This window comes from Chinchilla lanigera, unplaced genomic scaffold (genome assembly GCF_000276665.1).
Source record: "Chinchilla lanigera isolate Chin_1 unplaced genomic scaffold, ChiLan1.0 scaffold00063, whole genome shotgun sequence".
Classification (NCBI taxonomy): Eukaryota; Metazoa; Chordata; class Mammalia; order Rodentia; family Chinchillidae; genus Chinchilla; species Chinchilla lanigera.
In genome coordinates this window covers 4,406,713-4,419,436 of record NW_004955464.1, presented here as the reverse complement: position 1 = coordinate 4,419,436, position 12,724 = coordinate 4,406,713, and the positions used below count along the sequence as shown (strand labels likewise).

Here is a 12,724-nt window from a genome sequence, read left to right as displayed (position 1 = left end):
GAATGGTAAGCCCTGTGACGGGCCCGCAGGGGAGACTTGCTAAGGAAGGCCACAGACCGGGGCCAGGACGGAATGAATGTGATTAAGGCATGCTCAGTTCGCACTTTGTACATAGTAGGTGTCTGAGGAGTATTTCTATTCTCTAGTGAGCAGTAATGAAAATACTCTTAAGGAAATGGGTTTCAGTCAGTTTGAGTCCCTGGCGAGTGGGTCTACCACAGTGGTATGAGCTTCCCTTTCAAGGGTCTGTATGTGCAGGAAGGTGGTTAAGGAGAAGCAGTAAGGGACCCGCGCACAATACTCGTAGGGCTGGCTCCTCGGGTGGCCAGCCAGACACTTGTAGGGCTGCCTGCGGTGGCCAGCAGACACTGAGGCCTTGCCCTGGCTGCCCTGCCGTGCTCCCTGTCTGCAGGAGACACAACACCTAAGCAGCATCCTCCAGGCCATGGCGGCTCTGTAGGGAAGCTCAGGAGCGGGCTCCCTTCGGCCAGAGATGGGCCCCCGTTGTACCTGCTGCAAGTGCCTTTCTCCGTTCTCATTGGCAGGACTGCTCTCCGACCCGTTACTGCTTCCTGATTGCTCCTTTTCATTCAGCAGAGCTGTGGCATACGCTAACGTATCCTGCAGAATATCAATGCACAGCAGAAAAGTTACAGGCTGTGCCCACAGCAGCCACCACCCTCGGTTGACCTGTGGTGGCGCCGGCAGCCTGGAGAGAGGCGCTTTCACCTCGGCCACACAACACCAACTTGCTGCCCCCGCAGCCCAGCCCAACCACCTACAGCACTGTTCTAGGCAACTGATCTGTAAGGTTTGCCTGAGTGTCCATCAAGTCAGGTTTTTTCAAAGAAACCTGACCACTGCCTCCGCCTGTTCTCATTTTCACCCTGCACCTCCACCCTCTGGGCAATGATTTCTGATAACCCTGCATGAGGGGTTTCAAAGCACATGTGAACAAAGACAGCCCTCACCTGAGCTGAGATGGTTCGCTGAAAGGTTTTTCCAGTTGAAGTTTCATTAGAGACGTTACTCTGTGGTGTCCAGTAATGTTCGGACATCTGAGATGAAAGATGAAGCGTACCGTTAAGAGGTGACAGGGGAGCCCACCAAGCCCACAGTCCACACGCACAGGATCTGGTCTCCCAGGCCTTCCATAGCCCAGGAGAGCAAGGCGGCTCTCCCCCTACTCAAGAACACTGCCTCTTACACAGCATCCCTCCCTTTTCTCCTGTAACGTTTAGGACTTTTGTCCGTCCCCTCATCTTTAGTTCTACTCCCTTGAGTTTCAGTTATTGTGAAAAACCACCGTCCAAATACAGTATACCTCAGTTCACGAACGCTTTTGTTTGCAAACCATCTGGTTCACACACACAAGCACTGAGCAAAAATTTGCTTCTGTTAGTGAACTCTGCACTGGGTGATGAAAACAACTACGGCAATCTTTCCCAGAATCGTGGAACAAATCAAGTTTGGAACCGAGCTACCACTGCATATGAAATGGAACATTCTAGAAAGAATTTCAAGTTTTAAGTTTTGTGTCAGTCTGAGCACCACAAAAATCTTGCACTGTCCCTCTCTGTCCCACCCTAGATGTAAATTGTCCTTTGTGCAGCAATATATCCACACTATGTATTCTTCCTGCCCGCCGAGGTCATGGCTCAATGATCCTCGTCACTGACTATGAGAAGGCAAGAGCATCACAGCTCCTTGACAGTGCCTATGGCTTTCACCTCATCACAGTTACTGCATCATTTCACAGTATCACAAGATAGGCAAGTAAAGAACAGTTAAGAGATTTTAAGACAGATACCTGTTACAGCTCATGTCTAGATGTCTTCCCAAAGCCTCATGTGCTCATAGGTGAGGTTTTGGGTAGTGACTGGATCATGGATGTGTGATACTGGATTAGCTCACTGATTGGTTTAACATAGTTCTGGTTGTGGATGGTGCCAACCAGTAGGCTTGTAGCCTGGGTGGAATAAAAAGGGAAGGAAGAAGGAAGACTACATCTCCCCTCTGCCATACCCCTCGCCTTGGAGCCTGCTGCCTATGGACTGAAACCTTTACAAACCGTGAGTAAAAATAAATTGTGGATGTCAGGTATTTTGGCCTTGCAACCAGAAAGGAACTGAAACAAGACTGCATCCACATAACTTTTATTATAGTACATTGCTGTAATTATCTATCTTAATATTTTCTTCCCTCTAGCCCCTATTTTATTATTAGTTAATCTAACGGTTCCTAAAATACAGAAACTTTATCACAAGTTTGTACATCTAATAAAAAGCAGTGCACATAGGGCTCAGTACTATCCATGGTTTCAAGCACCAACTAGGAATCTTGGAACATGTGTGAATACTGGGGATCTTACATTAAGATACTAATTTAACACACACAAGTAGGCACCAATTATATTAAAGAGACAGCTGAAGAAAGAAACACTGGGGTTGGTCTACAAATTAGAGTTAGGGGACTTTTTTGGTTAAGATTTTCTGTTACTGATCCTTATATTATAGTTAGAAAAATTCATAATTCAATTACCTTCTTTTGTAGCCACTGCACAGCCCAACTCCAGTGATGGGAATTCTCTTTAAAGTATTCTTTAGCAGCAGGACACCTGGAGATGGAGGAGATTGCTATCAGCCAAGTATTTTTGTTGAAAATATTAATTTTTCAGTAGTTTTTTTGTTCTGAAACACAGCAATTCCACTGTTAAAATTTAGCTGTCTCCATATGAAACTTTCGTTTTTTTAAAATTTAGACAAAATATACTCATATGTTTAAACCTCAAAGGCATAAGCAGGTACAAGTGTAGTGCAAAATCCCCATCTGTCTCTCCCTCACTGAGTTCTATCAAAATTCGAAATTCAGTAACAAAACCCAAGCCCAGCAGGGTGTGGTGGCACACCCCTGTAAACCCAGCATTTAGGAGGATCACTGAGAGTTTGAGGCAAGCCTGGACTACAGTGCAAGACCTTGTCTCAAAAACCAAAACCAAAAAAACCACCAAACCAAAAACCACAACAAATGCTCACTTAATAAATAACCTTTTAAGCTGTGGATGTAGCTTAGAGGTCAGAGAGCTTACTGAGTATGCAGAATACCCTGGGTTCAATCCTTGGCACTATAAAACAAGTATACAAACAAACCCACCCACTCTCAGTCTTTGACTTTTGTGATTTGAGTAAGAAAGAATGACATTATAGAAAAACCAATTTAAAGCACAGCCTTGGGAGCCCCTTTCTCTTTCCATTTTTCTTGGCTTATTATAAGCTGTCCTTCCAATCTGGAGACAGTACCAAAGGGGAAGGGGCCACTGATGTGCGTCTGAACGCCAGTGTGAAGGATGAAGAGTACACACAGACACTGACAGCTGACTGAGCATCTGCTGGCCTGGGACATATGGGATATACCAAGTGGCTCAGCACTACTCAGAAATGTCCCTCCTGACATGCTGTCACCATCAAGTCTGATTAATGAATCCTGGGAAGAGACAAGATGGTGGAGTAGCAATCAGAAGCAAAATACCGTCTCTCCAGGACCTGGAATCCAGACACCTAGAAAATAACAATTTGGTGAAGGAAAAAAAAAAAAGAAGTACATTTCAGGGAATTGGCAGGGAACTGAGAGAAAAATGAGAAACTACACAGAAGCTGGAGAAATGGAGGCAAATGGAGAGAACAAAGCAGGCTGGAAGCTCATCCTAGTTCCTAGGGAATGAGTCTCCACAGACACAAAGTAGCCCACCAGGGTCAGGAGCTCCAGGTAGCAGCACTAGCCCCATGAAAAGCCCAGGGATACTGTAAGTGGCACCAGCTGCACGGGGTTTTACGCCAAAAGTAACTCGTGGGCGGCAGGCTACCGCTGGAGAAGAAACCTAGTGAACTGACTGCCACATTGCCATAGAGTGTTTAATCAGGCAGTATTTTTGGGAAGGGGTTGATTATTTTAGACTGAGCCACAGAACATCTATAAATCATCTTCACTTCAGGGTTCCCAGTGTTACCCTCCCACAGGGACTCTATGAGAGAGAGAGTCAAGAGGGAAGGTAGTGGAAAGGGTGTAGGCTAGATATAGACTCCCTACGAAGTTTAAGCTTAGACCAGGAAAGCCATGGGGCCCCGTCGTCCTCCGTGGTGAGAAGACAGGCCTGTGTGGCTTTCAGAAGCAGCTGAGTCTGAAAGTGCTGGCATTAAGAACAGTGGTCTGCGTGAACCCTCTCCCTGCTGCCTACATCCAGCACAGATCAGAGGCCTAACTGCTTTCTCCATCTACTAAGGTGAGCAAGAGCACACCTTGGCTTGGACAGATGCTGTGGCCTGCGGAGACCAGACAGAAGGGCCTCTGGAGAAAGTGTAGAGGGACATCTCCTAAACCCCCAGGCCAAAAAGCTGGGTGGAGAAAACCATGACTTGCTGGGTTCCAAAACTCCAGATCCTGAAAAGAAACCAATCATTCAAAAATACGGGGGTGTTTTTTGTTTTGTGTTTCTCTTTGAACTCACTTTTTTCTTTCTTCACTGGTTACATGGAGCTTAGGTTTTTTTCCCCTTTCTTTCATTCTTATTTTTTCTCTTATCTGTTCTTTTCTTTTACCTAATTCTATTACTTCCTTTTCATTCCTCAATCTCACCTTTCTCTCCTCACCTTCCATTGATTAACTTTTCTAAGTTTTCCTCTTTCATTTTCCTGTTTTCTATCCCCCATCTTTACAACCATTCAGATTTATTAATCTTTACATAGTTAACTCTACACCATTACCTTTCTGTTCTATTGTTAGTGGAGGTACAGTTGCTGCATTTAATAGATATTTACCATATGTCAATATTTTGTTTGTATTCATGTTTATACTAAAATTATAGATCTCTTTTCTACGGTTAAGGGTTGTATATTATTGGTTCTTATGGTATATAATATCCAGTCTGTCTTTGACACTATTACTGTTCCTGATTTTATTACTATAGCCAAGGTGACAGTCATTACTATTAATTGGTTTTAATTTCCAATATCCAGTTGCCTTTGTGTCATTAAGAATACTATGATTCATTCTCAGAGAACTGGGTACTTAGCTAGTTACACTGTATCCTCTCCTTCCAAATTACAAGCATCTTGGGACAAAGGCAAAGGCCTAGAGTTAGCTATACCTAGAGTGCATCCCTGAAAAGCAGACATGAACTAAAGAGATTTCCATACTAGGGACAATGTCTTTCCATTATAAGTGACCCCAAACCTTAGCAAAAAACAAGAACAACAACAAACAACAGAAACATGATTCTCTGGTGTGAGAAACTGAAAGTGTAAAATAAATAAGGACCAAAATGTTTAATAGATATTGTGAAATAGGAAGGGAATGGTCAAATGGGAAGGGAGACTAGGAAGGAGAGAGGAAGAGAGAAAGGAAGGGAAAAAATGAAAAAAGAAGGAAAAAATGAAACAAAGCTCTTGTAAATAAGTAGGGCCAGAGGAGCTGAAGGGAGGGTAGGAGAATGGGAAAAAAAAAGAATCAAGATATAGCACGTACAGGTACAAATTCCCTATGATGAATGTGATCATTAAGTATACCCAACTTAAAAGTAGAAACATGAGAAGGTAACAAAATGTCTCAAAAAATTCCCAACTCCTAAAACAACAACAACAACAACAACAACAACAACAAAAAACCAACACAAAAACTCCCAACTCCTCCAAGCTGATCCCTGGGGCAAGGACAGGGAAGAAATCAAAAGCCAAACAGCCAAATTATTTAAAATGATAAAAGAGGACATTAAAAACAAATCAGTAACATGCTGGGAAAGCTCAAAGAAAATATAACTAAATGGGTAATGGACTTATCAGACAGTTTACAAAAGACATTAATTAAAAAAACTAGATGAACTAAATAAACTGATACAAAACATGAATGACCACTTTAGCAAAGAATTCAAAGGCCACTGAAAGGTACCAAACAGAAATTCAGGATATTAAACTCCACTGGAAGTATGAGTGGCCACTGAAAGGTATCAAACAGAAATTCAGGATATTAAACTCCACTGGAAGTATGGGTGGCAGAAGTGATAATGTAAGGACAGAGTATCAGAACTAGAAGACATGGCTGATGTCCATGATGAACTGCTCAGAGATACCTTGAAAACAACAGAACATGAAAAATGGATTTAATACTTGCTAGATGATAAGATTAATTAAAATTAGTGAAAAATCAGAAGACAGCAAAAACAGCATAAAAAACCCATTTATAGAAACAGCAGAAAAAATTCCAAATATGGACAAAGAATTAAACACACAGATAAGTGAGGGATATAGAACTCCAAATAGCCATTACCAGAAAAGAAGCAACTATAGCACATCACTGGCAAAACCCCAGAAATCCAATTTAAGGAGAGAATCTTAAAATCCTTTAGAAAAAAGCAATGAATCACTTAAAAAGATAAACCCATTATAATAATTATAATAGACTTCCCAACACAAACCTTAAAGACCTGGCAGCCTAGATCAGGACAAGTCCGAAAAGAAAACAACCTCAACCCAGACTGATATATCCTGCAAACTATCTTTCAAAATTGATGTAGAAATAAGATACTTCTATGACAGTGCATCTTAAGAAATTTATGACCATCAAATGTGCACTCCAAAAACTTCTCAAGGATATTCTAGAAAGAGACAAAGAAGTCAACAAGGTCAAACAGTCTAATAGAATGAACATAACAGAGAGGGTAAGCAGGTAAGGGGGGTGGGGGAGAGAAAATCAGCAACAAAAAATAAAGCAATGACAGGAATACGCCAACACTTATCAGTAATAACTCTCAGTGCAAATGTTCTCAGTTCCTCAATCAAAAGACACAGATTGGCAGATTAGATCAAGAAACAAAACCCAACAACATGCTGTATACAAGAAACATACTTAATACAAAAAGAAATTCACAGACAAAAAAAAAAATTTAAGGATGGAAAACAATATTCCATGCAACAAAAACCTGAAAACAAGCAGGAGTAGCTATCTTATTTTCACACAAAGTGGACTTCAAGCCATAACTGATCAGAAGAGACAAAGAAGGTCACTACATATTGGTTAAGGGAATAATATGCACCAAACACTGGCACATTCAACTTCATAAAACAAACACTATTGGACACGAAAAATCAGATAAACATCAACACAAGCACAGAGGCGAACATCAACATCCCACTGTCATGAGCAGATCAACTAGACTTTAAAAACAAAACAAAACAAAGAAACAGAGTTGAGTCAAATCACTGAACAAATGGACTTAACAGATAGCTGCCAAGAGTTGCTCCCAACCACAGCATACACATTCTCCTCAGCAGCACATGGAACTTTTTCCAAAACAGATCACATATCAGCCCATAAAGCAGGCTTACATACATGAAAAATAATCAAAATTACACTATGAATATTATTAGCTCATAGCTCAATAAAATTAAAAATCAATGGCAAAAAATCCATAGAAATTATACAAATGCATGGAAATCAAACAATACACTCCTGAATAATCAATGGGTCACAGAAGAAATCAAGGAAGAAATTAGCCAGTTTCTATAATCAAGCAACAGTGCTAGTACAACATACCAGAACTTATAGCACACAATGAAAGCAGTCCTAGGAGGGAAGTTTACAGCCATGAATGCCCACATCAGAAAAACAGTGATAATCTAATGATGCACCTGAAGGTCCTAGAAAAACAAGAACAATTCAAATCCAAATTCAAAGCTAGTACAAGGAAGGAAATTATAAACATCAGAGCAGATGTTAATGAAAAGAAGACAAAAAAACCAACACAAAAAATCAACTTAAGAGCTAGTTCTTTGAAAGAATAAATAAAATAGACAGATCCTTACCTAATCTTACCAAAAAGGAAAGAGAAGTCACAAATCAATGCAACTAGAAATGAAAAAGGCAAAATCACAACAGACACTGCCAAAGTCTAGATTACTTTGAGAACCTGTACTCCAAAAAATTGGAGAATACAAAAGAAATAGATAATTCCTAGATACATATAAATAACCAAAACTGAACCAAGAAGATACAAAAATACTAACAGTCCAAAATCATGCAATGAAATTGAAACAGTAATAAAAACAGACCAAGTAGGAAAATACCAGAACCCAACCGATTCACTGCTGAATTCTGTAAGAACTTTAGCAACAATCTAACTCCAGTACTCCTCGAACTCTTTAATGAAATTAGAAGAGGAGTATTCCCCAAACCCTGGTCCCCAAACCAGGAAAAAAATCCAACCAAAAAAGAGAAGTATAGCCCAAACTCTTCAATGAACATACATTCAAAAATCCTCAACAAGATGCTTGCAAACAGAATACAATAAATCCCTGTGACCAAGTAGGCTTTACCACAGGGATGCAGGGATAGCTCAACATATGCAAATCAATAAAATGTAACCTTTACATAAACAGAAGCACAAAAAAAATACATGATTGTCTCAATAGATGCAGAAAAAGTCTTTGTCAAAATCCAACATCCATTCCCGATAATAACACTGAAGAAAATAAGACCTTATCTCAACCTGACAAAAGCCATTTACGAAAATGGCCAACATTATATTAAAGGGGGAAAAGTTAAACCTTTTGGTCTAAAATGAGATGTCTATTATGACCACTCCTGTTCAATACAGTACTTCAAACATTAGCTAGAGAAATGAGGCAAGAGAAAGAAAGAAAATGGATACATATAGGAAAGGAATAAGTTAAATTATCATGATTTTCAGATGACATGATCCTCTACATAGAAACCAAAAACTCTTACCAAAAGATTCCTAGAATAACCAAATTCAATAGATCAGTAAGATATAAAAATCAATACACAGAAATCAATAGCAGCCAGGTGTGGTGGTACATGCTTATAATTCCAGCACATAGGAGGATTGCCATGAGTTTGAGGCCAGCCTAGGCTACATAGTGAGTTCAAGGCCAGAACTATATACCAAGGCCCTGTCTCTCTCCCTCTCAAAAAAGAGAGAAATTAATAGTGATCCTATGCACCAATAATGAACTCACAGAGAAGTTAGGAAAACAATATCATTCACAGTAGCATCAAGAAAAATGAAATACTTAGGAATTACCCTAACCAAGGAAGTGGAAGACCTCTACAACAAAAACTACAATACTCTGAAAGAGGAGAGCAAAGAGGACATCAAAAAATAGCAAAATATCTCCTACTCCTGGATAGCAGACCCAACATTGTTAAAATGGCTATACTTCCAAAACTGATTCACAGATTTATTGCAATCTCAATCAACATACCAATAGCATTCTTCACAGAATTACAGAAAACAATCCTAAAATTCGTAGGAAACCAGAAGACACCCAGAATATCAAAAGCAATCATGGGCAACAAAGCAAAGCAGGAGGCACACAAGCACAGACTTCAAGTTATCACAAAGCTACAGTGATAAAACAGCAAAAAAACGAAGAAACAAACAAAAAAACCCCAGACTGGCAGCTAAGAGGAACAGAACAGAGCATGCAGGCACATTTAGCTTATCTGATCTTTGACAAAAGGCCCAAGAACACTGGAGGTAAGACAATTCTTCTTAACAAATGGTGACCCACAGCTCTTGTCATGCACTAAACTAAAAGCCTAAAATGGGTAAAAAAAAGAAACTAAACGTTAAAACAGAAACTGCTGGAAGATAAAATAGGGCTTCTGATGAAAATCCCAATTACATAATAACACCAAGAATCAATAAATGAGATCATATCAAATTAAAAAGCTGAACAAAGGAAACAACCAATAAAGAGATGACCTACACAAAAGGAAAATAATTTTGTCAGCTACTCCTCAGACAGAGAAATAGTACCTACAGTATATAAAGAACTAAAAAGAAAAAAAATGAGATCCCCCAAAATAAAAGACCCAATTAACAAATGGGCAGGTGACATGAACAGACATTTCTCAGAAGTACAATTGGCCAATAAATATATTAAAAAATGTTCGACATCTCTGGCCACTAGAGAAATGCTGATTAAAACAATACTGGATTCCACCTTTCTCCAGAGATAACCATTCTTATCATCAAGAAATCAAATAATAACAAATACTGGAGAGGTTACACAGAAAAAGTAACCCTTCTGCATTGGGAATATAAGGTAGTATAAACACTATGGAAATCAATGTGGAGAGTCCCCAGAGAAGTAAAACTACAAATTCCATTTGAGCTATTCCCTTTCAAGGTATCTTCCTGAAAGAGGTATCATATTACAAACATACCCACGTTTATAACAGCACAATTTATAATAGCTAAATCCTGGAAACAGCCTACATGTCCATCAGCAGATGAATGGATAAACAAAAGGTATTTACACAACAGGGAGTAGCACTGCTGTGCCATAAAGAAGGATAAGTTTAAGTCATCTGTAGGAAAATGAATGTACTTTGAGATATATTAAGTGAAATAAATCAGACACACAAGGTTAAGTATTAGAAACCCAAAATATAAATAAAGAGCAAAATAAAAGACAGATAAGAAAAGGAAGACAGATATTTTGCAAAAGCGGAGGGGACTAAGAGATGGAGGGTGGAGGAGACAGGGAAGGGAAGGGGATAAAAAAAGAACTAAGATCTGTTATATGCACGGACCAACTCCACATGAAGAATGTAATCGTTATGTACTGCAAACCTGTACCAGAAAAAAAAAAAAGAAATTGAACCCACAACTGTGGTAAGATGATATCCATCTGTCACTTGGAAAACACACGTTCATGCTTTATTTCAACTAGGCTCTACTTTAACTACAGGTGCTCCAAGGCAACAGAGTAATAAGCCCACAGATTTCTTGCTCCTCTTCTGTTACAGTCTAAGGATGGCAACCCGCATGCAGAGGAACCATGAACAGACGAATTATGCAACAGCAAAAGCCCGCAGACTAGGGGAGGGCTGTGTAGTCTCTCTCACCTCAGGTCGTGACACAGTCACTGATCTTTTGTTTGCCTGTACCCTACCTAAGGAAGGTGAACTAGTACATCACTTAGGTTTCTCCTAATGTTAAGATGTATGCTTCCTGTGTCCATCAATCAACAAATGGATAAACAAAAAGTGGTACGTACATACAACATATTATTCATATCTCAAAAGAAAGAACTTCGAACACATGAAACAGAAGAACCTAAGACCTTATGCTAACTGAAATAAACCAGTCATAAAAAAGTAAGTGCATTAGAAAACCAGTTCGCGGAAGCACTTACAGTACTCAAAGTCACGGGGACAGGAATTAGAACGGTTGCCAGTGATGGGGGAAGTGGGAAGGGGGAAGTTAGTGTTTACAGGCACAGAGCTTTAGTCTGGAAGGATGAATGTGGGAGATGGATGGTGACAATGGTTGTACAACAATATGAATTCACTTACTCATACACTTAGAAATGATTAATAGAGTAAGCTCTACGTTATGTGTATTTTACCATAATTAAATTTTTCTCACTTTGAAATTCTCGGCTGTATGACTCGAGGCCACAGAAGCCACCTGTGATAAATGACTACCTACCTCATGTGATACAGAGGCAAAGTGCCTGGTTTCATAGCGCTCAACAGCTATGGATGGCAAGATTTTGTCTCTTGAGAGACTGTTTGGTAACTGGGGACCTATAGCCTGGAAGAGTTGTAGTTAGGTTACGGAGTAAGAAAGACCTTGGGAAGGTTCATGAACTCTTCTTGCTCTGAGGTCTCCAAGCCTCCCTTCTGACACTGGGCCTATTTTATCTTTTTAAAATTCCACAAGATCTGCTACTCTTACTATTTCCCCTGAAAAGACTTCTGTGGCTTCCAAGCACACAGGCCAACTTAGCCTCTTAAAGGTGCCAAAGTGAAGCAGAGTTTTTGTTTTTCAGTCATATCTGCCTTGTAGTTAAAGCAGCACTTCCTTCCTGTGTTTTCAGTCAATACTTACTTTTGAGCAAGGGTTACAAGGAACTTGACGCACTGATAGCAGCGACTGCTGTCCACATGATTACTGTGGTGCATCAAAGCTATAGGAAGAGAAGAGGACATTTTATAAACATGCTGAACTGGACGTGGGACCAAGTACTAACAAACTTGCTCTCCTGAAAATACATATTCTGTCAAATGGACCTGAAACAGCCTGACTGAACAGAATTCTCCAAAGTCTAATGGGTAGAAATGCTACTTTAGATACATGGTGGTGAAAGTATGACTTTCAGGAAAACTGAAAAGGAATTATAATTTAAACTGGCTGAGTATTCCAAGTTTTCCATACACCAACTGCTGAGAGAAGACTAGTTATAATAGTCTGATAACAGAAATATATGACAACTTCTGTTTAATATTTCCTGCTCTGAATTTTAGGGATTTAAAAACATATCTTTGCTGGGTGTGGTGGTGCATCCCTATAATCCCAGCACTCAGGAGGCTGAGGCAGGAGGGTCACTGTGAGTTCGAGGCCAGCCTGAAGTATACAGTGAGTTCAAGGCCAGCATGAACTACCTAACAAGACCCTGTCTAAAAAACAAAGAGAACACAAAAATAAAAGAAAACATCCCCTAAATCCTTGTCCCTGCTGTTGATGAGTTTATAGTTTTTAAGTTCCAGAGCTCCTGGGTGCAGCTCTGCCTAGAGCACACTATTCTAAAACAAGGGCCTACAAAGTTGATACTACAGACTTCTTTGCTTAAATCTCGGCAGCCCTCAATCTCTTCCAAATATAGTTATGTGTTTCTTAAGGAGGGTGATACGTTACAAAAAG

General features: G+C 39.9%; 1 protein-coding gene across 3 annotated transcripts in view; it reads right to left on the bottom strand.

Moving 5' to 3' along the window:
* Usp24 (ubiquitin specific peptidase 24) overlaps positions 1-12,724 on the bottom strand; it is a 150,542-nt gene that overhangs the window by 4,173 nt on the left and 133,645 nt on the right. For all 3 annotated transcript variants that reach the window (XM_005398504.2, XM_013521671.1, XM_013521672.1), the window contains 4 exons: positions 11,912-11,990; positions 2,542-2,617; positions 972-1,058; positions 511-621 (listed from right to left, as the gene is read on the bottom strand). In XM_005398504.2, the coding sequence (XP_005398561.1) occupies positions 511-621; positions 972-1,058; positions 2,542-2,617; positions 11,912-11,990 (353 nt within the window). The remainder of the gene's footprint in view (positions 1-510; positions 622-971; positions 1,059-2,541; positions 2,618-11,911; positions 11,991-12,724) is intronic.